This window comes from Odontesthes bonariensis, chromosome 8 (genome assembly GCF_027942865.1).
Source record: "Odontesthes bonariensis isolate fOdoBon6 chromosome 8, fOdoBon6.hap1, whole genome shotgun sequence".
NCBI lineage: Eukaryota > Metazoa > Chordata > Actinopteri > Atheriniformes > Atherinopsidae > Odontesthes > Odontesthes bonariensis.
The window spans coordinates 5,421,386-5,448,216 of NC_134513.1; the positions used below are offsets into that span (position 1 = coordinate 5,421,386).

The window sequence follows — 26,831 nt, forward strand, 5'->3', positions numbered from 1 at the left end:
TCACCACTCTGCAACTCTTTCCACACACACACACATCTGATTAGGGTCAATTCTCTCCTGCTCTAAGTCATCACTCTTTTACGTTTGAAAATGTTGCGTCTGGAACAGCCTTCTATCTGTAGCAATGCCCTCAACAGATCGAGGGTGAAATGGAAAGAGATGGGAGGAAGATAAAAAGATTCTGGTAAATGGTAGGACTCAGAAAATCCTATTGCAAGTTGTACCGAGGGGCACTTGCATCAATTATGCCTTGGTAGGACATTTCTGATTTAAAAAAACTTTTTTAGCTTTTTTTATTTGAACAAAGATTTGATATAAAAGATGATGTCCGTACAAGTAAGCGTAGGTAAAATAATTTAATTGCAGTTAGAATTGCTAGAAATTGCCCAAATCTGATTTACAGTTCTGATATAAGACAAAAATACTTAAAAAAATGCATCTGGAAATGTTAAGTCAGTAAATGCAACATAGAGACACTCCTGTTAAAGTTTAAAAAAAGGGCCACAGCACTAAGAGAAAAAAGCCACATAAGCATAAAGTGTCTAGTTAAGTCTGAGATGGACGTAAGCCGCGGCGTTGGGTGGGTGCAGCGGCGGGGTGGGTGGGGGTGTGTGACAGTGTGTGCCTTGTAAAGAGGCCAGCCCAAGCCTTCTCCCAACCCTGAGACAGACACATTGAAATGAGGAGTCCAGCTAACAGGTCTCTGGAGGCTTTTTAAAACTGGGGCCCTGCGCTGCTAACTTCACACACACTTCCTGTTCTCATTCGCTCTGCATCTCTTCGGAGAGAACACGCAGTTCAAGGAAGAAGGACATCTTTTTTACTCCGTATAAACATATTTGTCAGGACTGTTTTGCAGATGTGGCGACCGTGATGTTGTCAGGTGTGTTGAATGGCAGCTTGCAGGTGTGTGTAAAATCTGGATCTTTTTATGCATGCACATACGTGCGCTTGCACTTTTTTTTTCTTGCACCTGTGATGCTAAAAAAGAAGAGTCCATTCTCAAGTAAGGCTGTTGGCTTTAATTTTCCATCCATATTTGGAATGACATTGAGTGGTCCGCTGGGTATAGAGGCTCCAGTCTCTCATCACGCTGCTGGGGGGATGATTAATAATAAGCACTGATGAATTCTCCACTGTCCCTATGGGTTCTGCCATTACCTAGCAGCTCCAAAATACCACCCGCAGCTATAATTAGAAAAGCAGCATCTTAAGGTCTCATCACCTTAGATTCGGCCAAAGGCTTATAGAACACAGATCAAGACTAAGTTCCACACATAATTTTTATATATTCAAATATTAATGGCTGCGATTTTCCTTAAATCACGCAGCTAATACCTAACACACTTTTTTATTTTTTTTTTATTTTGGTTGAACCAAAGCCACACACTCGGTTCACCCTGGGTCTGAATAATAACCGTTGTCACAATTAAATTTCCAGCCCTTAATTCCTGTCAGGGTTTCATCACCACATTCCCGGGGTTGTCTAAATAGACCTAATTTGATTTGAGATCACAGATTAGATACCCATCTGTATCTGATTGCAATTTGCCAGCTGCAGATATGTATCAGAGCAAATGATGAATGTTACACAGCCCTGATTACAATGCAAAGTGATCACTGTGAAAGCTCCTGTTTAAAAAAAGATGCCCCAAAATGTGCTGAGCTCATGTTACCAATCAATTTGTCATTGGCCACAGTCAGAATTCTGCTTTAATGCTTTTTGCTGCTGTGTATGTACATGGAAGAAATGCATTGATCTTTGGATCTATACCATAATGTACCATAATGAGTCTGTTAGTTGATTACAGTGGTCTGTGGACTTAATCCTGCCAGGGTTATCAGTGGGATTGATGAGCCAATACTCAGGACTACTTCCCCCTCTAAATGGGCTCGCTACCATAGGAAGTATATTGATATTCAGAGCGAGATGGAAGCCCCTGCTAATCTATTATGGTCAAGTCAGTTGTTTTAACCAAAGACCTCTGGAAAGCTGGAGGGACAACCTTATGCCTCTACAGCCCACTACTCATCTCAAGGGCTTAAATTCTGACACAATTGGAGAGATTAAAGATTAAAAATGTTTGTTAGGACACAGATGCAGCTGGGAGTTGGATTGTGTTGGTAAACTGGTTAGGTGTGCATCTGTTTTTTTTAGACACATGATGCAGTAAAATGCAAACTACCCATCCTTATTCAAATGACTGCAACAAATTGACATAAATTACAATAAGTGCACCAAGGTGCCATCTTACTTCTAGGTTACCCCTGTCGCTACACGAGGGGAAGGCAGTGGTCCAACTTGAGAGTGACAGCAATTAACCTGCCTTCCAAGCTGTTTAGCTGCAGGAAATAGAAGGGATGAGAAATCTGACAGCAAGTGATGGGTAGTATTTAGGGTTTAGGGGCAAATGAAATTCTCCCCAAAAATGAAAGTCATTAGGGAGAAAGTTACCCCACAGACAAAGGACAAAATGACAGTTGTGTGTGTATGCATATGCACACCCATTTGACATGCATATGAGCTCATCTCCCCCCTCCAACAGCTCAAGCTTGTTGTTTAATATACACTGCAGTCTCTCTGAAATACTGACACACAGTTCTCACCTAACATCACTTTCCACAAACAAGCCTCAAGCATCTTTCTCCGTCTGCCCTTCACCTGCCTCTCTGCCTTTCTTTTTGTGCCATATTTGAGAAGCCGCACACACACACACACACCTAAGATGCAAATCTGGGCTTTGCCCTTGAGCATAATTTAAAGGCCTAATCACCCAGACTGTCCCTTTGGATGGAGCAGGGAAGGAGGGTGGGAGGATGGTGTCTCTCATTTGCACCCTTACACAAAGAAGCTCATTAGGTTTATCTTTCAGGCCTGAGATTGCCCCACTCAACTGTGTAAATAAGACACTGGCCCTGGCCTGATGCATCAATCACCTCTCAGGACAGGAGAAAGACCTCAGCTGAAAAATGAACGATTTCATAAAGGAGCCCTTTGTGAAACATCATCGTCTGTGCCAAGATAAGGTTTCTCTGTAAAGGCAGGAGGAGCATTAGGAAAGCTGGGTGTACTGTATGTCTTTGTGAAATTATTTCCCCTTTCAGTGAAAAGACGGCTCTTTGCTGGCAATCCTTGTGTCTGACTTATTTACAATGAAAGCCATCCTTCTTTTTATTTCCAAGCTGGCTATCAGCAGACAGTCCCCACAGAATAGTACATACAGGCCTGTGACATATAGGCCTGTAGTTCCCCCCTTTGCGATGACACTAAAGATATAGGATGTGAATGACAGCATAGCTACTGTTTGCTCACCCTTCCCCAGACAAAACACAGTATTATTCTATTATCTATCCAGACACCACCTCTTCCTCCTGCTCTCCCTCTGTCTCCCCTCCACTCCCATTTTTTTTTTCATTCTTCAGCTCCTTGAAACCTGGGCTGTCCATCTATGTTTAAGACACATTACATGTGGCCTTCTGGAATTTACAGTGGCGCTCTCCCAGTAACTCCATTTCGCACAGGCGTCCCTTGAGAGCATGGCGAAATGTCAAGCTGCAAGGCTTGAAAGAGACACGGGGAGAAAGGGACAGTGAGAGAGAGAGAGAGAGAGGGAGAGGGAGCGATGGAGGAATTGTGAGGAGAGGATGAGAGATGGAGTGAAATCTGCTGGAAATGAACACTTATGGGCATTTTATCCTCGAGCAGTTGGGAGCTGTGGTGAAGTGAGAGCCGTGTGCTGTACAGGTCAAAGGTAGGAGAAAACACCAAACTCTGCACCTCCATTCTTATGTGAGATTATGCACTTTATTATACTTTTTGGCTAAAATGAAGAGCAAAAGCCACATCTAAATTTACATTTTCATGTAGTTACGTGGGACTGGATTAACTGGTTGACCTTCTTTATTCAGATTAGGCCTGACACATTTTAGTCTTTTTCTCCTCCTTTTGTCCTGTGTCGAGTGGCAGTCCTGTGATAAATGACCTGGCCAGGGTTAACCACCTATGTGTAAATAAGAGCCAGTCATTGAGTCGCACATACAGCAGCCAATCGTCCTGCAGACTCGAGCCAACACAGCGCAGGCCGGGATCAATGGCCACTTCACAACTCATTTCCTTTTACGCCTCCCTAACTGCCCCGGTCCAGCTCTGGGAAATAAATGGCACTGGATCTATAAGTCCGCTCACACAAGCACCAACATATACAACCACGTATAAACACACAAACACACACTCTGTGCATTCTCTTCGAGGGCTAAGCAATTGCTTCAGCTCAATACCCTCCACAATAATTCATTTGCAAACCGGCTTGGTGTTGAATGGCGCATCATCTTTAGCGGCCTCACAATCGAAAACAGGCATTCTGTCATTGTTTGTTGCCACTCCCCTGTCACCGGCTTAAACAGTCATTAATAAAGTGGGGTGGAGTGAAACTGTCACACACAGCCCGAACACACACGTAAATGCTTCTGTTTTCTCCTAATGTGGAGATAACTGCAGGATGTCGGATGGGGGGGTGTTTCTGATGCACGCAAGGTGACGCATTGCCGCCCGCTCTCTCTGGAACTGTCCCCCCACCCCCAAAAGAGGCAAGTGGCTTATAGTCATTTGATAGGCCACGACACCGCTATCCATTTAACAGAGCTTAAAAATCCTACATATGCATATGCCGGGTGTCTTAAGCTGACAACCAAAAGACAGGATTTGCTAGAAGGCAGCTTTGGAGTGTTGTGAATTTAACAAGCATGTCTAGTATTACAGTTTCTCCCTGCTTTAGTCATGAATAGTAACAAATCAGACTCTGAAACGCATGCCCGATGGTTTGTTGTGTATACCCTCTTCCTCTTCTCTAACTAATATGAAAATGACTTGAAATCTGGTTAAGAAGACGACTAGCAAGAAGAAGTAGCATCTTTAATGTCACTGATGCCTGGAATCTCTGCTAACAGATTCCAGGTATCATCACAGCTTTTCCTTTTTTTTTAATGCATTTGTTAACACTCTGTCCTGCTCCGATTAGCTTCATCCCTGACCCATTTTTGGATATATAAATGGCTCTAGCCTTCTCCCAGGTTGTTTGCAGTTGTATGATCACCAGCCTGCAAAGGGAGATGCTCTTTACGCATTGCCTCCAAACACTGTATACATATGTAAGAGAGCCAGTCGGGCTCTCAGCCCTCTCCTCTCCACAGCTTTTCATACAAATGCAGTAAATAAGCTCAGGCCGTGGGGAATTGAAGGCTTCAAACAGGCAAACTGACTGACATGTCACTTAGCGCTGGCTTTGGCTCTCTTCACTGCGAGCTTTAGCGCTAAGGCTGCTGAGTTTTAAAGTGCATCAGCCGAGGCCTCTTCCTCACTGGTGGACTGCAATCTGTATCATTTACGAGTTTACAGGAAATATTTCTCGATGTGAGCAAATACAGAAAACAAGTTGACAAATAAAAAGTCTTTAGAGGTGATTAGGGAAAGAAAATCCACTCACAATTGAGTCCTTTTTGGGAGAGTAAACTGAGCGTTTGTTTTGGGCAGATACAGAGAATAAGATGTACTGTAGCCTGAGGTTAATGACAGAAGTCACACTCGGCATCCGTTGTAGCAAAGATAGACGGGCCCGCCTCTCTCCAGCCTATGTTCCCACTCAAACAGCCTGCCATTCCTCATCAAGACTTAACCGCTGCTTATTTACCCACACTGGGGACTTAACTCTTGCGAATTGATCAGTGATAGCACTGGAAAGCTGCTTGTTCCACCCTGATAAAAAGGACGCCCATGAGCATATGCAGAACATGCTTTGTGAGCCGGGCTCGGCACTTCAAGCTTGAGTAGACACTAAGCTGATATTGGTTTCACGCTTGAGTCCATAGTGCAAAATCTTCCAGTGGAAACCAATAGATTTGATTGTTTCTGCATATGCATTTATCCGAAGTTTACATGATAAATATACATTAGCCAGGTGGCTTGGCCATGCGTGGTATTGTTTCTGTGATACTATTCTTCATGCATTCCCTTTCACCTGTTTGGACTTCATCCTCCAATTCACCTCAAAGCTGATAATCCTAATTTGCACAAAACTTCAAATGGATTTGCAGGAGTTTTTGCATCGTTAGTCGTCCCAAAAATTTGTGTCGCAGCAAGGAATTTCTTCTTTGTTGGCACAAGTTTTAAAGGTGTGAAGAGAGGATTCCTTCCTGTTTTTGACTTTGTACCATCACACGAGGCCTCTGCAATATGTTTAAAGTCCTCCCCTTGACTTAGTCTGTACTTCACTTTGTAATACTCATATCAGAGCCCTAAATTATACGTCATTTATCTTTCATGCAAATTTCAACCATAGCTTTTTAGTTTTTTTTTCTGATAACCACTGTAATTGTTCTGTCCTTGTATGGAGTGCTATGAAGGGAGTGATCATGCTTTTGGCACATTTATCAAAGCCCGAGAAAGAAAAAAATTGCAGAAAGGAGCCGCTTTTTCTCACATAGCTGGACTAAGTGTGCGACAGAGTGATACATTTTCTTGTTAGGAGAAATTACATCCACTAACTTGAGCTACTTCAGCATGAAATTGAAAAAGAAGCATTTCTTGTGAATTTCCATTCTTGATTCAATGAAAGATGTAGATTAGCCTTTTGGAAAAGGGCGGGTGCAGGAATGAAACCAAAGAAGAGGGATTCTGCTCACGCTCGCTTGCTCTCAGAAGCATGATATAGGATGCTGTTGAGAAAAGTCTTTGTTTATGGAAGTAAAGTGCAGTCGGGCTGCTCGCAGATTAAGGAAAAGCTGGTTTAACATCTCTTTCTTATGTGTCCTCGTGTGTTTGTGTGGTGTGCATTTGTGTATTCATGCTCAAACCTTATGCATTTGTGCACTTTTTTTAATCACTTGAACTCTCCAAGGCTCTTTTTTTTTAAACTCACTCTGGTACCCTGGTCACAGTCTGTGCTCCTTTTCTCCATCTCTTTCTCATTTCTCACACACAGACAAACACACACAAACACGAGACCCGGCTTAGTCGAGCCTGTTCTGGTGAGCTTGTTGGAGGGGGAGGTGGAGCTGATTGACAGATGCTGGGTGTCAGAGTGGAAGGTAGATAACTATATCTTCTCCTGCTCACTTAAAGGTCAAACACACATCGCTGTAATTGGAATATTCACAAGACAACCACCAAGGTGCAACGCAGAGTGGATGGAAGAAAGAGAGAAGGAGGAGCCCGGGAAAAGATAGGTGTTACATAAGTAAAGAGATTGAGAGAGGAGACGGGGAGTGATCGTGATCCACTGCCCTTCCACTGGCAGATGGAGTGGCTGTTTATTGAGTTGATCTTTGAGGGAAGTGAGGCATACATTGAACGATACATCACCCTCAGTGGAGAGCACTCCTCATTGAGAGGACTGGCAAAACAAAGCAGACACATAAACTTGCTTAAATTAAGTAATTGCTGTTAAAAATCTGTCCTGGTTTGCTTCAGTGGAATGGAATAAAAGCGGATTGAATTGTCTCGCCTCCCCTGATAAAATGAGGAAACAAAGTAAGGATGGATGGTGTGCATTAGGTGAAGCTCACTGTGTATCCCTCAGTTCTAAACCACTGTGTCGGAGTATGTTCGCTCCCTGTAAACAGGCTGAAAACGCTGGAAATCGTGCTGCATCTGTGATTGAGGTCAGCTCACTCACAGCTCAGGTCGGGGCGCTTTCTCTCTCATCGACCACATGAAGAGGGTAACACTTAGACTCAACACTTAACCTGAGCTCTGCAGGATGAGACAGACAGACACTCATACTATTGACCTGCAACAGCAGAGCCCCCAAGACAGGGTCATGTACAGAAGCACTCAATCAGCACACCGGCTCGTGTTGCAACAGTGAGCAGTCTCAGTGACATCAGCTTCTTTTTTTAGGGGACATACAGACAAATAACACCGTAACGTGGAAGCTGCGCTGTTTTACCAAATGACTTCTGACTTTATTTGGTTTAATTGAAGGCAAATTGACTTAGATGCAGTTTACCCAGCTTGGATGCAGCAGCTGAGATCAGCTAAAGTTTACACAACCTTTTATTTATCACTGTGGCCCCCATCTCTGCTTGTGCATGTGTGTCCTATGTGCTGTACATGCATGCACACGATTGTGTCAACATACAGTATTCATGTTTTTCTGCAGCCTCTGCTGGTGAGATTCTGCACAAAACCGCCTCTTTCGCAGAAGGCGCTTGTTCTCTGGTGTCATAATCAGATTGCCAGTCGCTCCTGGCCTTTTTTCTTTGGAGTGGGAGCCTAAGCCTTGTCAACAAAGACAGACACGAGCTCCATGAAAAGTGGCTTTATCCAAATGTCTGATCCTCTGAACAGGATGATGACAAAATGCCTACAGTAGTTTGCTCTTAGAATAGCTGCTGCAGGCAGTGAGCTCACGCTTCTTTTTTCATTTATTTGTAACGGCTCGGATCATCTGCATCCTACTTTTTTCCATAGTTCCAGTTTTTCCACTGAGCTCAGCGCCTTTAACACGTTGCTGTTCTGACTGTAATATTTCATATCAGTGATTCATCCAGATGTGTGACCTCCATTTGCCTGTAAAGAAGGATTAGAACGGTCACCTGTGAAGGAAACTTCAGGAGAGACTTCAGGAGGGAGTATTTCTTTGTCTCTGAAAGCTCAACTAAACTTTACCTCACACTCGTTTCTCTCTTGCAAAGAGAATACTTAACCAGCTGTCTGAAACAAACACACACTCCTTTCTTGTTGCACCTAAATGCCTTCCCTGGCCTCTCTCTTTTTATTTTTGTGTTTTTGGTCCACCCCGTCTTTAAGCGATGGCATATTTAGGAGGTTTGCAGTTGGCAGGCTCTGAAAGACTTACCTTGGAGCAGTAGATTAAGACCTGCACAATGGTCATGCTGTCATCTAAGTGGAGCGATGCAGGACGGGCCAAAGTGGAGACTTGGAGAGGAGAGCAAGGGGAGTCTGTAAATTGTAAGGATTAACTTGAGTTTTGTGTGTGATGAAGTGGAACCTGTAAGGGCAGATCTGGATGACTTCCATTATGTGGTTTTCCAGGTGAAATCAAGTTCCACCTTTGATTTTCTTTGGGAGTATTTAAGGTTTTCAAGCATAATTTGCAAGCAAAGTAGGCAGTTTTGTAAAAATTGTACCTCAGTTTGGGAATAATAAAAATACATATTTCCTTTGCTTTAACTGATATATGTTAGTACAGAATATCCATGGTGACAAAAGCAGGAAGTGGGGTGTTAGTGAGTCATGACAGAGGGCCATGCTCTCCATTATTAGCCTGCCAGTGTCTCAGCATATTGGCTCGTATATACCCTTCAACTCTCAGACATCGGTGCATATTTCTGATCTTTGATCTGCAAAACAGAGCCACGTTTTGTTTGTAAGGGGGAAAAAAAAAAACATGTGTGCAGCGACACAATGGAGGAAGACGCCTCTGATTCCCTCTTTCCACCATCACTCTTTTCTCCTCTCCAAGCTTTCTTCCTGGGGCAGGAGTGAGCAAATTCATCTCGTCAGTCCTCCGGGGACGGTGTAGCTATGCAGCTCTGTTTACTGTGGTAGAAAGTTAATATAAATTTTCATCAGTGGGAGAAGTTTACACATACGATTCTATTTGTCCTTCATTATTAGCACCTGAGTCTGGGGCTGGGTAGGCATAATTGTCTACAGACACAGGCCAAATAGATGCAAGGGAAAGGCAAATAAGCACACCCCAAAATAATTTGATGCTTGTGTGTTACAATCCGTCACCCAAGGAATTCTTAATCTAGAGAATCAATAAACAAGAGGTGAGGTAGATGGGAGAAAGTGGGAGGAAAGAAAAGATGAGAGGAAGAAATGAATAATTTGATGTGAGCACACAGAGAGCGTGTGAGCGGGGGAGAATGGCTTGAATTCAGAACGCAGAGGAGAAGCAGTAAGGAGCAGAGTCAGTGATCATGATACAAGGAGAAAAGACAACAAATTAGCATAAGTTAGAGTTGATTTGTCTTTTTGGCTGAAGAACTTTGTATGTTGAGACAGAGCGAGCTGAAGTAGCTGAACATACACTCACAGAGGTAGCGGAGCGGGACACAGCAGCCCATTGTTCTGCTGGATGTTTTACCTCCGTCCTGAGGCCCGAGCAGATTCTCCACGGACTGCTGATTTATCGAGTCATACATTAAAATGCTCATTACTCCTGCATACTTTCCAAATTCTCCCTTTTTTCTCCCTGCCTTACGCCTTGTTCTGGATCACCTAAAAAAAATCACCCGCAGATATGTTTTGGAGCGATTGGGTTCGATTAACACGTCCAGACCACGCTGCCCTCTGTGTGTGTCACTTCAGCCCAAGTCATCACTTTTTATTTTCTGTCCAAGTATTCAATCAAGCAAACCAGACTGGGCGAAGGTGTGTGTTGTGTTCTGTCTGGGCTTTGTGGAGGTGATAAGGGAACTGAATCTGGAGCCGTTGTTGAGGCACAGTCGTGACCTTTATGAAGGATAAGTTCTTCCACTCCTGTGGCAGAGTTACTGAAGGTACACTTTTTGTTTTCTCAAAATGAAATCCCTGCCTTGCATTCAGACATTGTGCGGGGCATCTTATCCTGCTTCTCTTCTCATTTGTTTATCCTCTCAAGCCAGTCTCTTCAGATCTGTATCCTTCCACCCATCCTCTGCCTTGAATCCACTCACATGAGATAATATGGTGTAAATATTTTGGTGTCGGAGCATATCTTCCCCGCCAACATATTTGTTTGTTCAGCTTAAAGTGTTTTGCCTTGTTTTCCATGGCATGCAACTCCTCCAACTCGATAGAGAGTCAGACTTTTTCTCATTCGCATACCGCCTCGCTCCTTTTCCTGGAAGCGAAGATAGATAAGCGGGGTGATGCAGTGCTGTCTGTGCATGCGTGTGCTTATGCCTGAAGCGTGTGTGTGTAAGAGTTGTCAAAGCTGTCAGTTTGACTGGAGCTGTTCTGGCCGAGAGCCTGGTGTTGAACAGCAGCCCTCTCCTCCCTACAATAAACACACACATGCATACACACAAAACATCTGCTCAGCACAACAGAAAGAGCGCATTAGCATGACGCTAGCCCATTTCTCACAGCTGATCAACAACCATGTTTACAGCGACTTCCTGGGACGTGAAGACATCCTGTGAAGAAGTACCTGTTGAGGACAGCTTATTACATACCTGTGGCATCACTCCAATATCAGCTATATCCCTTAATAACAACAACTCCCAATGAGATTTGAGCCGGGGAGCGATGTGCACTGTCCAAACACAATGTCACCGCCACTCAAATATATCAGATTCCAATGTCATGGCTGAATATTGTGAAGTCTCCATGTGGATTTGAAAGAGAGACATTCTTCATGGAAGGCTTATGAGTGTCAGCACCACCACATGCAATAAGCAATCTGGAGGTTTGTAATGGTTAGACTTTATATCGAAGGCCCTGCTAAAGTATTTGATACTTGTCTGAGATCTTTGCATGCTCCTTACAGAGCCGCATTGTGATAGGTGGAGCCGTCCTGTATGTAAGGGAGAGGGGGGCTGTTCTTTTTCTGTTCCCCCATTCCTCCTTTTTCTGTCAGCTTCTTCTCACTCTCTCCTTTCCGCCCTCTCCAGTGATCTCTGCATGCCTATTAATGTAGGAGAGGAATGCCTGTGTAAACATTCTTGTTTCTCAGTCCGTTTCGCATAATAGTTGCCTGTATCGCCTTTCTCCTGACCTCACTATCTGAAACCAATTACACCAGATCCATTTGGGCTGAATCTTATTTTCATAAGGATCTCTGTGTCGCGGTCTCGGTCACTCTGTGTTATTTTCCCTCCCCTTATTTTTTCCCCCCTTCTTTCCAGCCTCAGTGATGGATATCAACATCAAATATGCCTCTGAGTGCCTTGTTATTTATATAGCGGGGCCTGGCTCTTTTTCTCTTTGGCTCTGTCTGGCTTGCTCTCTCATTCTAAAGAATGTGTCACATTGTGCTGTTTATACAACGTGTGCATTAATAGACTGGGGATGTCATTTTTTCGTGCATAGCAACCTGGGTTAAATAGACGGTGCGTCTGCACTCGTGCCGGTTTTTTCTTCAGAAAACTTTTGATGACTTTCCTTGGCATTTGCTGCTTTTTGTGCTTTCAGATGGGCTTTAGCTCACCATCTGTGTGGAGTGAGAAGTGGGTGGCACAAATTGGTGCTTTTTACTGTAATGGCTGAATACTCAGAGCTGGTGAATGTGAGGGGACAGAAGTTTTTCTTTTTTTCTTCCACACCATCACAGACTCTGAAAAATGGCTAACCCCGCTTCCACGGAAGAGGTGACAGACAGTTTCAGACATGACAAGCCACTGAGGAAAAGTTTGTCCGTGTTGATAAGATCTGTGCTGTGTTTGGAGAAGTGCTCAGTTTCAGCAGACTTCTTTTCTAATAAGCCTGCTGTAGTTGATCTCTCATCACCCTTCTGCGTCACCTCTCATGCGAGCATCTCCCTCGGTATTTACTTCGCATAGATATTGGAAGTGCAGTTAAAAACGTCTCTTTCTTTGTACTCTTGACTGTGTGTAATATATCGAGCGGCTCTCTTGACTTTGGGTATAACACAGCGAGTCATTATTGATTCACACATGGATAAACAGTTCCCCCTGACAGCTACCTTGAGCCGCACTCATCCAGCAGCCTTCCCTCTAACTACTGTGTGCAGGACTCAATAAGCCTTATAATTGCTTTGATTCACCAATCAAGGGGAGATTAATTGGACCCTGTGTTTTAATTAGCGAAGTGATTGGCTGCCTTCGAGGAATTTGTTTTGTCTTTTATGTTCTGAAGAAATCAAACACGATGTTTGATTTCCCAGCCATGTTGTTCCCTCACAGCCAAACTTTCCATGCTTGTGTGTGGCTGCCCACTGCAGGTGTTGATGCATAGCTCAGTGTGTGCTCTGAATAAAGGCTCAGCTAACACACACACACACACACACACACACACACACACACACACACATATATTTAAAGCATTGGCGACTAGACTCCTCTTACAGAGGAGACGGATCAATGCTGTTAGGACCCAGTGCCAGTGTAATGTGTTTGTTTACTTTAGATCAGAAGCCCTGGCTCCTCCTGAGCAGCCAGACAGCCCCCTCCCCAGCACCACCCCCACCTCTCCAGGCACCCACCCTGGTCTGTCTTTTCATAATTGATCAGGTGGGGGTGGCTGTGTTCCCTGAAGGGTTAAGACATGGCAACTTTTTCCCTCCTCCTCCTCTTTTTTTTTTTTTTTTTACTGCCTTTCTCTGTCTGTCTCCTGTCTTCTCCTCTTGTTTGCTCAGGATCTCAATGTACTAGTTCAAACATTGTTCCTACCACCTGGTAGAGCAGCACCATATGCACGCCCTGTCAAGGCAGTCGTTGTCATGGATACAGGCAAGCACCAGAATAAAATGAGCACCGCTGATTCCTGGGGAAGTGTCACTCTCCACCTGAGTTATTTTTTTTCTTGCTTCTTGTACTCATCCTCTTTTTTTCCCATCAAAAGCAAAGCACCTGTGAAGTTGTCTTTTTTTTTTCTTTAACTCTACCACTCCCACTTGATGCTTCCAGGCCTGAAGTACAATGTATTCAGTTGTGTTGAGCAGCTGGCACAGTGTTCCTTTCTGGCTCTCTCATCCTGCTCGTGAAGGATGGGAGTGAGGCGGCCTGCCTCGCTGCCACCGCACCTGTGCTTGTTCATCACACGGTCAGCCCATCAAACCCCAGAGAAATAAATCACGCCACAACCCAGCAAACACATCAAAGCGTGTTGATAACTAATTTTACAATTTACAGATTTATTTTTTTCTTTTCATGGCATGTGTAAACAACTGTGAACCAATTTCATCAGACAGGGAAAGGTCTCTGTTTCCCCCGCCATCTTTTCATCTCTCCATCCATCGCAGATCCACTGTGCATAAGCACCCTTAATGCATAGTGTAAAACCTGGGCTGCTAGTTAATTCATTCTAAATGTAATCTGATGTTGATTTTGTCAACTTTAATTACAGCTCCAAGGGACACTTCACATGGTGCTGCCTCTACTTCAAATTGATATTATGAATATGCAAATGTGGTAGTAATTTGCAGAGAGGAGTGGATATTTCAGTTGAGCACACACTAGACAGGTCAATTCTACTCTGCCTCCCCTCCCCTCCTCCTCCCCTACGCCTCCTCCATCCTCTTCTTCAGGGTTGCTCTAGACAAACGGTATTTATCCCTGATCACAGCTCTGTGAACATATCTTCAGCGTAATGTTAACCACGTCAGAATGAGTCGGTTTTCAGTTTTTTGCGCATGAAAATGGGAATTGTTTTCACTGTGAGCTTCAGGAAATCTAATAGTTTATTTTCCCTGTCTCTTCCCACCCCCCGTCTTTCTTTCCTGTCTTTTTCTCACACTGTCTTTTGTATTGTGCTCCCTTCTTCCCAGGCACTACAAGCAGCGAGGCAATTACTCTTGCAGCAGCCAGGCAGTGGCCTGAAATCTCCAAAGAGCCAGGACAAGCAGCGTCCACTGCAGGTAAAGCAGCTCCCCGTCTAATCTTTTAAGTCCATCCATAATACATGCTCCTCCGAAAAGAAGATTTCCTCTGTTCCATAAAGTTTGTTTGATTTGCAGACACAATCCTCTGACCTGTCATTGGAATCCTAAAGCTGGACAAGTCAGTCCCCAGGAAGCTAAACGTCACATAGACGCAAGAAAAAATAGTTTTATCCAGGCCATGTGCCCACTGCTACCCACGAAGCTCGTGGTTTAATATGATGCATATTGTCCGTTAAACTGGACGGTAATACCACAAGGATTTCCAAAGGTCATTAGAGCTGAAGGTCGTCTTTTATTTGTGTGCCTCGCTGCACTAGATCCATCGTGTTGTTGACACAGAAAATCCAGAGGTTAGTTAATATTTGAAAGACATGTCAGGATGACTAGTGGGTTACACAGCTAATTTTAACCGCATGTCATTTCCACCCTTCACCGCTAATTTACCTTATTGATTTGTAGAGCTGTCTGTTTCAGTTGTCAGTGATTTGGAGAGGTCACACACACACACAACAACGGTTTCACACTCGTATACACGTTGCCTTCTTTCTCTCTGGTGTGAAGATATTTTTCATACTTGCGTATACTCAGCAAGCTGGTTAGTTGGTTTCCCTCCTCCAAAGACCCCTTGACATCTGCTCCATGTTTTTTTATAATGCGTGTCTCTTTTTATGGAATTTATTCCTAGCTGTTTGAAACTGAAGTGTCGGAGTTTGTGCCCTCCACTCGGCTAATAAGTACTATCAAAGAGCAATGGTTTACCTCATTAAGAGCTCTTTGCATTTCATTAATGACAGGGAAATTGGCGTTAACCTCACCCGTGGATATTTTCACAGAGTCTAACAATGGCGACACCTTCAATTGGAGTCACACCCCTGTGTATCTAATTACGTACTGGTGTAGAGATAAGGTTGTCAAAGGCTCTGTCATGCCTTATAATTCAGCTCAGACTCATCAAGAGTGTTGATAATTAATACTGTCTTCCCCAACGGCATCCAGCTTGTACATAGTTTTTAATGGTCTTTTGTTTCATTAAGTTTGTATTTTTTATTTGTGAAGCTGTGATGGGAAAATTGGTCATTCATCCCGAGCCCTCCATGACTTATTGTGGCGGTCTGCTGTGGTTTCTCTGTTTGAGTATCTGAATAGTTTGAAACAAATGGGATCCTGATCTCCAAATGCCTCCACAGTCACCAAATACCGAACATGGCTTGAGGAACCATGTTGAATGAAAGCTGCATGCTAACTGTCAGCCCATGTCCAAGCCCCTGCCTCTAATAACACCAGAAGATGGTAAATATTGAATATTTACATTTGCTTACTCCATCTCTGCCTGGTTGACGATATGAATCAATATGAATCAGAGGGCCTTCCGATCAGCCTGTTCTCAGCTTCCCGCTAATCCATTTGTTGATCCAGCTTTATTAACATCCTCACCTCTTTGTTCCAAAAAGTCTCCATGCACAGTGTCATAATGTAAGAGAGGCACAGTTGCACCAGCATGGCTCACTGCATCTGGTTCAAGATGGTGTTTACAGTGGGAAGATGCGGTTGTGCACCCTTGAATCCACTCATTTCAAATGACATTTTAACTGTAATGCTCCAGTGTGCAAATATCAGTATAAAGCAGCAGAAACTTTTACTTGATTAAAACCTTTTCTTTTTTTTTAGTTCTTGTCTTGGGGGCTTTTACCCAATAAAGCTGTGTTATTTACCTGGATTATGAGGCCACAATGGGCGCTACAGTGCAATATTTTATTAAATTCACAGCTAGATAAGAGTCAATGGCAATCAAGCTACATGTTTTCCACCCGAGGAATCACACGGATTGATCCCCTTGTATGATTAGAGCAGCAGAAAGTGGGAAAAGGATTAATATAACCATGACATCCTGCTTATGGCAGAGATGCTGATAAATCCTCTGCCAGTCTTCTCTCCTCTTGTTCTCCGTCTTTGGTATTTAGAAGCGAGAAATGATCCATAGATCATGACATGTAAATTATTTAGTACACAAGCATCTAAGTGCCTCAGCTTGCAGTTTTAATTACTCGTATTAGCGGCTAAAGGCTCTCGCCTGACTAATTCTATCCACTTGCTCTCAGGAGTTGATGATGCGGAGGCAGGCAGTTCTAACGCTCACATGCACGCACATGAAAAATACAAAAAAACAACAGCCCCACAAACACACGCACACAAGCTGCTTCTCCACATTTGCGTAATGTGACAGGTCTATTATTACACAGTAAGCCCACGGGAGCACTCAATAAACACCTATTTCTTCCTGTAAATCCCCCTGTCTCCGCCATGCTGCTTACACGGCTCTCCCAAGGCACACAACACCCTCTTGTCTCTGCCGCTCTCTCCTCTCGTGCTCCTCTCCTCTATGGCAATATCCCCCCTTCTGAAAGGCATTTATACACTGACATTTGGAATACAAATAAAGAAACGCGGACAAGCAGAGGCGGAGAGGATTACAGAGGCCCGTGAATCTGACAGTTGTTTCGCTCGCACACACACGTACATAATGCATCTTCACACAGTCTGCACTCACACACAAACACATGCACAGTGACAGTTAAAGTTTTGCATCACAAGAAGTGACTTAGTGCAAGTCTCTGCTCATCAGGAGGAGCAGAGCAAAGCGGGACGTAACAGCAGTGTTTACTTGTTGGTAGGTATTTAATTGACCCAAACACACTCACCCATCGTGCATCGTCCTTCTACCACATCACCCCCGGGTTCCCCCGCTGACGCAGCCTGCACTTCCATACGTCAGGGGGTACTCATAACACAACCAGAACCCTCCCTAACACTGCTCTAGCGTGTGAGTTGGGTGCTTGGCCATGTGAAGGAGGCCCCTGACCTTTCCTCTTGGTAGTTAACTTCCAGTTCCATTCTGGAGAGCTTGCCCCGAGCAAGTGTTGCTGCTACTGTGGCCCTTTCACACTGTCAAGCTGTGAATACCTTTTTACAAGACTAATGACCCCGGTTTCATCCACACAATGCTCAGCTGCTGATGAATGAAAATACTAAAAGTTTTACGGTTGGTTTATGGATCGTGTGGAGATGCTGGTTGAGCTGTGTTTTCTGCACATTTGGAGCTTTCTGCCCAGGCTAGACTGACTGTGGCCATCTGAGAAGTGTCACACTTTTAAAGGTCAACTCCCCACGTTTCACCAGTCAGCCAATATCATCTCAATGGCAGCACTCATTTGCTTACTGGCTCTCATCCGGAACGCACATACATATAGATGCAAGGAAAAGGGCTTTGACGCTAGGTTTGAGTATAGGTTAGCTGACTCCGGCGTGCATGGCTAAAGGATGCTAGTTCACATTTACATTTATGAATATATCTTTCAGCTGCATCCCCTCTGGTTGGATCTGAAAATAGAGAAAAATTATCACAGCGAAGGGGAAAAAGAGTGGGGGAAAATATTATGTTATTCATGAGGAAAACTTCTGTTGACTCTGAGAGAGAAAGAGAGAATAACGTCAGCACATTTTAAGTCAAACACCCTTGGTTACTGCTTTTGTTACCAGAAAACAAGATTTTCTTTTTTTTTTTCATGTGCCGTCTCCCTCCCCTTTCCTTCTCTTTTTTCCTTGCTTTTACAACACCTACAGGACAAGATTGCTAAATTGCGAGGACAGAGTAGGTTCATCATTGTGATGCAAAAGAAGTTGAAATGCAACCCCAAGGCGAGGTAGCTGAGTTTGAGGGATCAAGAGAAAGTGAGAGGGAGGGATGAGAAAAAAAAAGTAGCTCAGACCTTTGATGTAGCAGCAACAAATTTACCTTGTGACAGAAGATACATGGGTGCAATAAACGAGTTATACCAGCCCTTACACATGCAATCAGATGATTCTGGCCAGGGTGTTAATTGGATCCTAACCGGCAGATCTGATACGCCAGGGCCCCGGTGGTGAGGGGGAAAGCCTTTCCAAGTGATGAACTATAATTCACTGAGCTGCTTGAAGCACTTGTAATTTACTGTGTGTCACTGATGAAGAGGCTGATCCAGTGGAGGCCATATTACCTGCAACATCAGAGGAAAATGCCCCCCCAACACACACACACACACACACACCTCACCTGCTCTCTCCCTCTCTTTCTATTTCAACCCCCTTCTCTCTCTGCACTTTTTAATTCCCTCCCTTTCGCTCTTTCTGCCGCTCCTATTTACTCTTGAACTATGTGCACCTGCAGGGAGGCATCAGTCGGGAGTGAATTGTGCCATTTTAGAGATAAGGGTGTGACGGAGCACACTGATAATGACACAAACAATGTGCCCAAGTTATGTTGCAAAGCCACGCTGGTGTACACTACAGTCAAGAGGCTTAATCAGTAAGTTTCTTCATGTGGAGATAAATCAATATGGAAATTGTGCTAAGCCCGTCCCAATCTCCTCAGGCTTTCTTATTAGATGCTTTTACATGATGGGTCCTTATGTTATGATAAATTGTACTTCCCAAGCACTGCTGCCAAACTGCTATAGAAATTGATTTAGGAAAACATTCAGTAATCTACTTAGCTTCAGTCCTGACAATCTAGAGTATTGATCTCCCTAAGCTGAACATGCATTTGAGTGAGGCTTACATGCATGCGTGTGTGATTTTTACAGAGTAAACACACATGCACTATTTGCATATCACATGCTTGAACTCGGGAGTCAGACGCTCACCAGTCCAGCTTGCCCTGTTGCCCCGGTGGCCCTATAGTAGAGCATCCCAGCTATCAATAATGATCTGGCCACATTGGGCAGTAATTGGCGAGTAAGAGTGGTCAGAAATCTACAAGCTCGGTCCAGTACCACCGTGAGGTGTTGAGGCCATTCAGATGAAATAGGGAGCGGTGGCGGTGGTGATGGAGGGCTTTCTCCCTTCTTGATCTCTTTCTGTGTGTGTAAAATGAAGCCAGTGGCTTAATTAGCACCAAAGATCCAAAGTAATTGGCTATGAGGAGCCTTCCGTTTCTCAATGCATTTATCTTAGCAGTGTCAGTGGCACAGTCCAGTCCCCTGTCCAGTGTTACAGGAACATCTGTCACTGATAACCACTCCACCATGTTTGTGGCTGCCATCTCATCATCAGATATCCCCCTGCTTATTATCACTAAGTGATTTGTATGGAAGGGAATGGAAATAAAAGGAATCCCTCTCTTTGAGACTAATTGTTTAAGTTTGAACTCTGATACTAGTTATCTGCTGCTTTTGATAAAAGCTGTAAAGATAAAGTGCGACACAGTGAAGTGCATTTGTCCATTCATCAGGACAGTGAGCAGTACGGTGTGGAGACGCAGTGTTTTACATCTAATGCCAGAATGCCCAGTTAAATCAAATATAATGAGAGAGTGGTCTGCCAGATTTGGCCGGGAGGAATACCTGAGTTTGACCTTTTCAGTATTGGAGAGGGTGACACCAGAGCGGTGTAATGATCTGCTTATTCTGGTGAGGGCCCCACCAGTGTTTTTACATCATGAGCCAATTTAAAGGTCATTTGTTTTGCTCTCCAACTTGGAGGGCAAACCACATAACTCCACAGTCCGTGTCAGCCTATCTCATTGTTCTTTTTAAGACTAGGTACGTCAACTAATAAGGAGTTCAGTGTTTTTTCAGAATGCCTGTAAAGTAGGGGTTACATTCAAATGGCAAGCTATTTTTTTTGCATAATTTGCACCATTAGAACCTTTTCAGTAATGAAGGTACATCAGCTGCAGCTAATTTCAAACAATTGAATAAATCCCATTAATACTACTTTAACACCAGTCCTGGAAATACATCCTTTCCTTTCTGGATAACAGAGAAACAGAGGCGCAGCCCAATTGGATATCGCGGCTCCTCTTCGGCGATAGTCTATTCACGGTGCGTGGATGTTTACGCCACTGCCGACGTCTTCTAAATGCTCATTAATTTTATCCCTTCGTGGCGAAATCATTTCAAGGAGAGGCAATTCAGCCTCCTGTTCCTTTCAATTCACCGCTCCCGTCAATCAAGCCCTCCTGCAGTATCCTGCAGAATGGAGGTGTTATATTCCTGCAATTATCATGTCATATACTCGAAAATGTAAATGAACGTGTGTGTAAAATTAAATTTATGGGTTGTCAGTGAAGAATAAGAACCAGGAGAGCAATTACTTATCTGCTTTCATCTTGGAGCCTCTGATACGTCAAGCAGAAAAGCATGCAGTTAAATGCTGGAATTAGCATTGTGCTGCACTTCACAATGGATGTGGGCCAGTGCCTTTTCTCCCCGTGCTTTCTTCCTGCTGCCTTTTCTCTCTTTTGCACCCCCCCACCTCTTTTTTTTTTTTCTTGTTTGGAGCAGGGATTAAATGGAGGTGATTATCACCTATTATCTTCATAAAAAGCTAATGAAAGCAAAAAAAAGAGACATTTTGTATTTTACAACCTGTTGTTTAATGTCCGTTTATTTTTCGTCTCTTCTTAATGGAAGACAGGTTCGTTTAATTTCTGCATCACTCCTTTACAAGTGCGTGGCTTTGAACGCCTGCATTTCCACCACCTGTTCAATGGAGAAACAGTTTGAAGCATGATGCGCAATTTATATTTAATTCTACTTTACATATTCATGCGCATACATTTGAGTTAAATCCTATGCATCTACGCCTGCATCCCTTTTGTGAACCAAAACATCTTTGAGCCGGCACCCAATTAATAGTTTTAATGAGTGCATCTCTTGTGTTGTTTCTATGCTGCACTCGTGCCATTGTAATGGCAACCAACACAAAACCAGGACTGACTGTGGGGGTAATTACTTACCTTGCAAATGTGCCTTAAAGGGTTAATAACATTGAAGGTGTAAGCACAGCATTTGCATAATTACACACGGACTGTTTAATTTGCAACTTTTGACGGCTTTTGTTCAGCGCTTCGCTTATTGTGAATGCAATTCCTCTTGTGCTCTTGCATCGAGGAGTCCAGAGAAGAAAAGAGATGTACCACAACATCCTCCTCCTCCTCCATCTCTTCCACCTTAGATGGAGTCCCTTCTCTCTAAGACTCTAATGAACAATGGAGGCAGGATTTGTTTGAATATGAATATGAATGTGCAGCGGGGCCGGCTGGAAGTTGACCTTCAGCTGTGATTTTCAGTTCATCAGGATTAGTCAAGGCGGGCGATCAGGAGCCACTAATGCATAATGACTTCTAAAATGAAAAATGTGTAGTGACCATGCAAATGTCTCGGCTAATCAAAGAGGGGGGAAAACCTGGGGTGGGGGGGGCGGGTGTCGAGGAGAGGAGAGCTAAACAAGGACGTGTCAAGGCCTGACAGAGAGAGAGAAGGAGGGGAGGAAGGAGAGACATGCATGGAAAGTAATCAAGCCAGCTTGATTAGCTGGAGACGAGGACAGGGATGTCTTATTGGCCCCTTGACACGCCATATAGGCGAGCAACTGTCATGGAAGCGCCATGCCAAACACTGTTGCAATTAGAATCAGTGAAGGTCTTACTACATGTTGATGTTTAACTGTGTTAAATTGTCTGTTCAGAAAAAGTGTTGCATGAAAACATTGTTGTGACAGAAACAAGTAAACTCGTGTGTATCTTAAACCGATTCTTTTTTTAAAGGTCACACTGACAGAGATGCGAGTTTCGTCAAGTGTGCGTCTCAAGTTAACAAACTGTTGAGCCTTGGTATCGTTGCTCATTGACTTTGTTTTGGGAAAAAATAAGCAAAAAACGTGTTATCTTTTCTCCACCAAAGTTGTTCAATTTTTAAGCAGCCGTGAGCAGCTGAAGCTCCACAATGAAACCGTTAGCTTGCACTCCCCTGTTAGAATGTGTGCAATCAAAGACAGTGGAGAAATATATCGTTTTTCTATTGATCTGCTGCCTCAGAACTCACATGCGCTGACGCCTGACGAAGAATTTGGAAGAAATACAGGATATGTATCTTTGTTTTGTTTTGGTGAAGTTCTGCTGCAACTTGACTTCTTGTATTTGAATCATTATCGCCTTTAAAATGACACTTTTTTTTCTTAAATGATACATCGACAGAAACCAAATAACACTCAGGTTTCTGGATCCTTTTGTTTTAGAAAGAAATGCACGATGTTCACGGCAGAACGCATCTAAAAAGTCTACCTCTCCTGTTTCATAAATGTTTTCCTCCCTTCAAAGATAAAATAATGCTGAAGGTGTACTCCCAACCCTAAGCCACGGCCCGTGGTATTATACTGATTGTGCCTGTCATGCGTCCACTTCATCAGTGTAGTTTTAATCAACTTTGGAGTTGTGCATTTTCATGCTGTTTCACAATAGCAGCACTGATAGGCACACTAAAGTGGGGGAGTTCAAGGGTCCTGCTAATTAAGGTCTATGTCTATTTAAATCCCCTGCTTTTCCCAGCAGAGTGAAGGCAGGAAAATAAGATGAGCAACACAAAGGCACAGCACCCATCTGTCCTTCAGCATCTCCTCTAGGCTGCCAAACGTCACAGCCATGAGAGGCCTGCTCTCCCTACCTCTCAAACCTCCAATTACCACAGTCCCTGCAGACCCACACCACTATGCCTGATGCATTTTTCTAATGCTCTGTTTTTCAAACTTTCTCCCATCTTTCTCATCTCTCCATCAATTTCCCACCCGCTCTCTCATTGTTTACCCCATCTCTCCTCCCTCAATTTCCCCATTTATTGCGTCGTGTTTGTCTTGTCCCTCTACTCTTCCACCCCAACTCTATTCCAACTTCCATTGCTTCATCACTCCTCATCCATTGCCCAGGTTCCAGTGTCAGTGGCCATGATGAGTCCCCAGGTGATCACGCCGCAACAGATGCAGCAGATCCTCCAGCAGCAGGTGCTTTCCCCCCAGCAGCTGCAGGCCCTGCTCCAGCAGCAGCAGGCTGTGATGCTGCAGCAGGTAAATATTAATGGGATCAAATGTATAAAGTTAGACACTAACATGTTGTAGATGCAGTGGTGGGGTGGTATGCATTGGATCAGAAATGCATATTTACCTTCTACACATACAAATCTGTGCTACATGCCGCTGTATATAAAGTTTATTTTAGCGCCTAAACATTGTCGCGTAGCCTCACTGTTAGAACACCAAAATGCACACATTCATCCCCACGCAGCCCTGAGTCATTCCTGTGCTAGCGTTACAGCCACAAGCCACTCATGCCAGCTGAACACGGTGTCCTTGACACGCTTACCGAGAGGAAACTGAAATTGACGTTCTTGTTCGTGTCACCTCTAATTAACCGTCTCTGGTGTGTCGCTGGTTCAATTCCCTGACAAGCATCCATCAGGGACTGAGAGAGTAGGGCACCAGAAGCTGAATGATAGGTGATGGATGATGTAATATTTGGAATCGAGTTGAGAAAGCACACACTTGGCAAAGCCTCGTGTCATCGTTGAAATCCATTTCTCATTTTTTAGATTTGATTAAGAAAAAGAGAATAGTTTAATTAAGAATGTCAGTCATTCTGATTATCCTTCTTCATTAAGTGCTTGAGATTTGCTTTCTGCGCAATTGCATGTGATTGCCCATCCTTTTTACAGCAAGTAAAGCAATTATCTAACATGTATTTTGGCTCAACAGTTCTGATTTTCACAACACCATATATTACAATAACTATGTTGTTAACTCGGTCAGTCTTAACACAGCAAAGTTAATCATCTTCAAATCTATAATCCAGAACATCTTTCCTCAATCCTAAATCATCAGGGATCACAGCGAAAACCTGCATACAACAAAGTTTTATTATTGATTCGTGTAGTTTATGTGACCACAGCAACAATTTTTCACTTGCCCCTAGGGCTCCCATTCATTTTTAACATCACTGCCTGTTAAATCATGGGCAGTTACTCTCTCAGAGCATTCAAATGGTCTGCTTCATGGACTCTCTTCCAGGACAAACACCCATCTGAAGATGACTTGAAAGAAAAGTGAAATGAAAGTTTAAATAGCTATAGTACTCCGTGTATTCAAGGAATCAGTTCATTGTTGTAAGCCTGATCCTAAGAGGGTTTACTCTGTTTATTTCACCCACTCCAAAGGAAGCACGTGCCAAATCCAGAGTTAATGTGATGGATCGCTGTCGCTGTTTCACTGTTTGCCAAGGATTATCAGCGGTTGATAATTAGATCATCTGGAGATGAGCACCTTAAAAACATCCATTCACTCATTCTTGCCTGTGTCTTTCTGTTTGTGTCCACAGCAACACCTGCAGGAGTTTTATAAGAAACAGCAGGAGCAGCTTCATCTACAGCTTCTCCAGCAACAGCACCCCAAGCAGGCTAAAGAGGTAGATGTGACGCCATGCAGCGTTTCCCAAACAGTCAGAGATTTAAGTGACATGGAAGTGATAGAAAGGGATACTCAACATATGCCAAGTACCCACAGAGTCTGTTTAATTCGGATAAAAAAAAAACCATCACCAACTGTATTCCTGATACTGTTCCTGTTCCTATCAATGAAAATGGAGGGGCTGACCCACTTAATTCACTGTTTCGGGTGACGTTTGAACACACTTTGGTATTACTCACTGATTTATAGGAAGGGGACCAGAGACAAAGGGTCCTGCATCTAACCCGTTAATGAACCGTTTTTTGTGGGCGCACAAACACTCAAACACTTGCTCCGCCACTAAAGTTACAATTTACGCCGCTCATAAATCACGGTGACAGGCAGCTGGTCGACAGACATGGCTTTTCTTTTCCTGGCTATCACAAGGGAAGAGACAGGCATGACAGCCTCGAGCACATTTGCGTAACGGTGTTGATGCTGAACCTCATGAGCAAGTCTAGGGCCACATCCAGACAACAGTGGAAGCAGTAAAATTGATAAGGAAAAAAAATGGCATCTCATAAACACAGACACACTCAACCTTTATTTATTTATTTCATGCTCTTTTCTCTCCTCAAGCAGCCTATTATGCTGCCCCAACAGGAAGTTGCAACTGACCTCCCGGCGGCATTGTTTCTGTTTGGATTTGTGAATAGTTTTTCAGGGGCCTCGCCATCAAATATGGAATAGAAATTGCTCTCTTATTTCTCTTGAGGCGCGTTGTGGAGGGTTGTGGAGGGCAAACTGCCTCCCTCTAACATGCCATTACGCAGCCTGTTTTCCAGTGAGCGCATCACAAGTTTTACCCCTCCCCTCCCGCCACCTGCAGACTTTCCCAGGTGCACCGTGATACCATCATACGGAAGCATGTGTGCGACATGCTGCATGCACAGACCCCACACATGGGTCTGTGCATGAGAGAAACACTGAAAAGCATTCCAAAAACAAAGACATTCCATTTAATCTAATAATACAGCCAAGTTACAGTCTGAGAGGCCATGGAATTATATAACCGTTTGCGATCTGGCACTACTTTATAGACTTGAAGATATTTGCTCCTTTCTGTCTTGCTTTGTTGTGGTTGAGTTGGATGTTTTTCATTTTATTGTTGTTTGTGCTGTTGTTTTGCACGAGCCTTATGCAACTGTCTGTGCATTCCTGTGCACGTGAGGCTGCGCATCCTCATTCTGCCAGTGCCTCTGGTCACATAAGCTGCAACAGACCATCAGTGAAGGCGAGACAATTAACTATCAGGGGTGGGAGAAGGGGGGATTATACCAGAGGCTTAGTATCACACACGATCACAAGCCACATACACTGACAAGCTTGAGAGCCGGTCTGTCGGCATTGCTTTGTGGCTGTTTGTGTGTGTGAGCTCACGCACACGGAGAGGAGGAGGCAACATTGTTGTGGAACAGTCCAAAAAGCAGGAAAAAGACTGAGTGAGCGCAGACAAAGAGGTAGAGCCTGTAGAGTCACAGAGGAAGAAGCAGAGAGGTGTAGCTGAGGTCACAGCAGATGCATCCACTCACACACCAGGCAGAGCTCACTCAACTCTCAGCTGTTAATTCCTCTGTAATTTCCACTCCCTCTTCTCCTCTCTCCTCTTCTGCTCCTCTCTTCCACCTCCTCCTCCTCTCTATAGCAACAGCAGCAGCAGCAGCAGCAACAACAGCAGCAGCAGCTGGCTGCCCAGCAGCTCGTCTTCCAGCAGCAGCTCCTACAGATGCAGCAGCTCCAGCAGCAGCAGCACCTGCTCAACATGCAGCGCCAGGGCCTGCTCTCACTGCCTGGGCCCGCTCCGGGCCAGGCTGCCCTGCCCGGACAGACCCTGCCCCCACCAGGTAAGCAGGCCATGGGAATGGGTGATGGAAGCAGGGATGCAGCTGTGCTGATCTTGAGCACATGACCTGCAGCTGTTGTTGTCACATACTTTCTGTGATTAGTCTGGAT

The 26,831-nt window shown here is 44.1% G+C and overlaps 1 protein-coding gene across 7 annotated transcripts in view; it reads left to right on the forward strand.

Moving 5' to 3' along the window:
• foxp2 (forkhead box P2) overlaps positions 1-26,831 on the forward strand; it is a 96,158-nt gene that overhangs the window by 31,537 nt on the left and 37,790 nt on the right. For all 7 annotated transcript variants that reach the window (XM_075471412.1, XM_075471405.1, XM_075471409.1 and 4 more), the window contains 4 exons: positions 14,457-14,546; positions 23,310-23,447; positions 24,751-24,837; positions 26,524-26,722. In XM_075471412.1, coding sequence (XP_075327527.1) covers positions 14,457-14,546; positions 23,310-23,447; positions 24,751-24,837; positions 26,524-26,722 — 514 coding nt within the window. The remainder of the gene's footprint in view (positions 1-14,456; positions 14,547-23,309; positions 23,448-24,750; positions 24,838-26,523; positions 26,723-26,831) is intronic.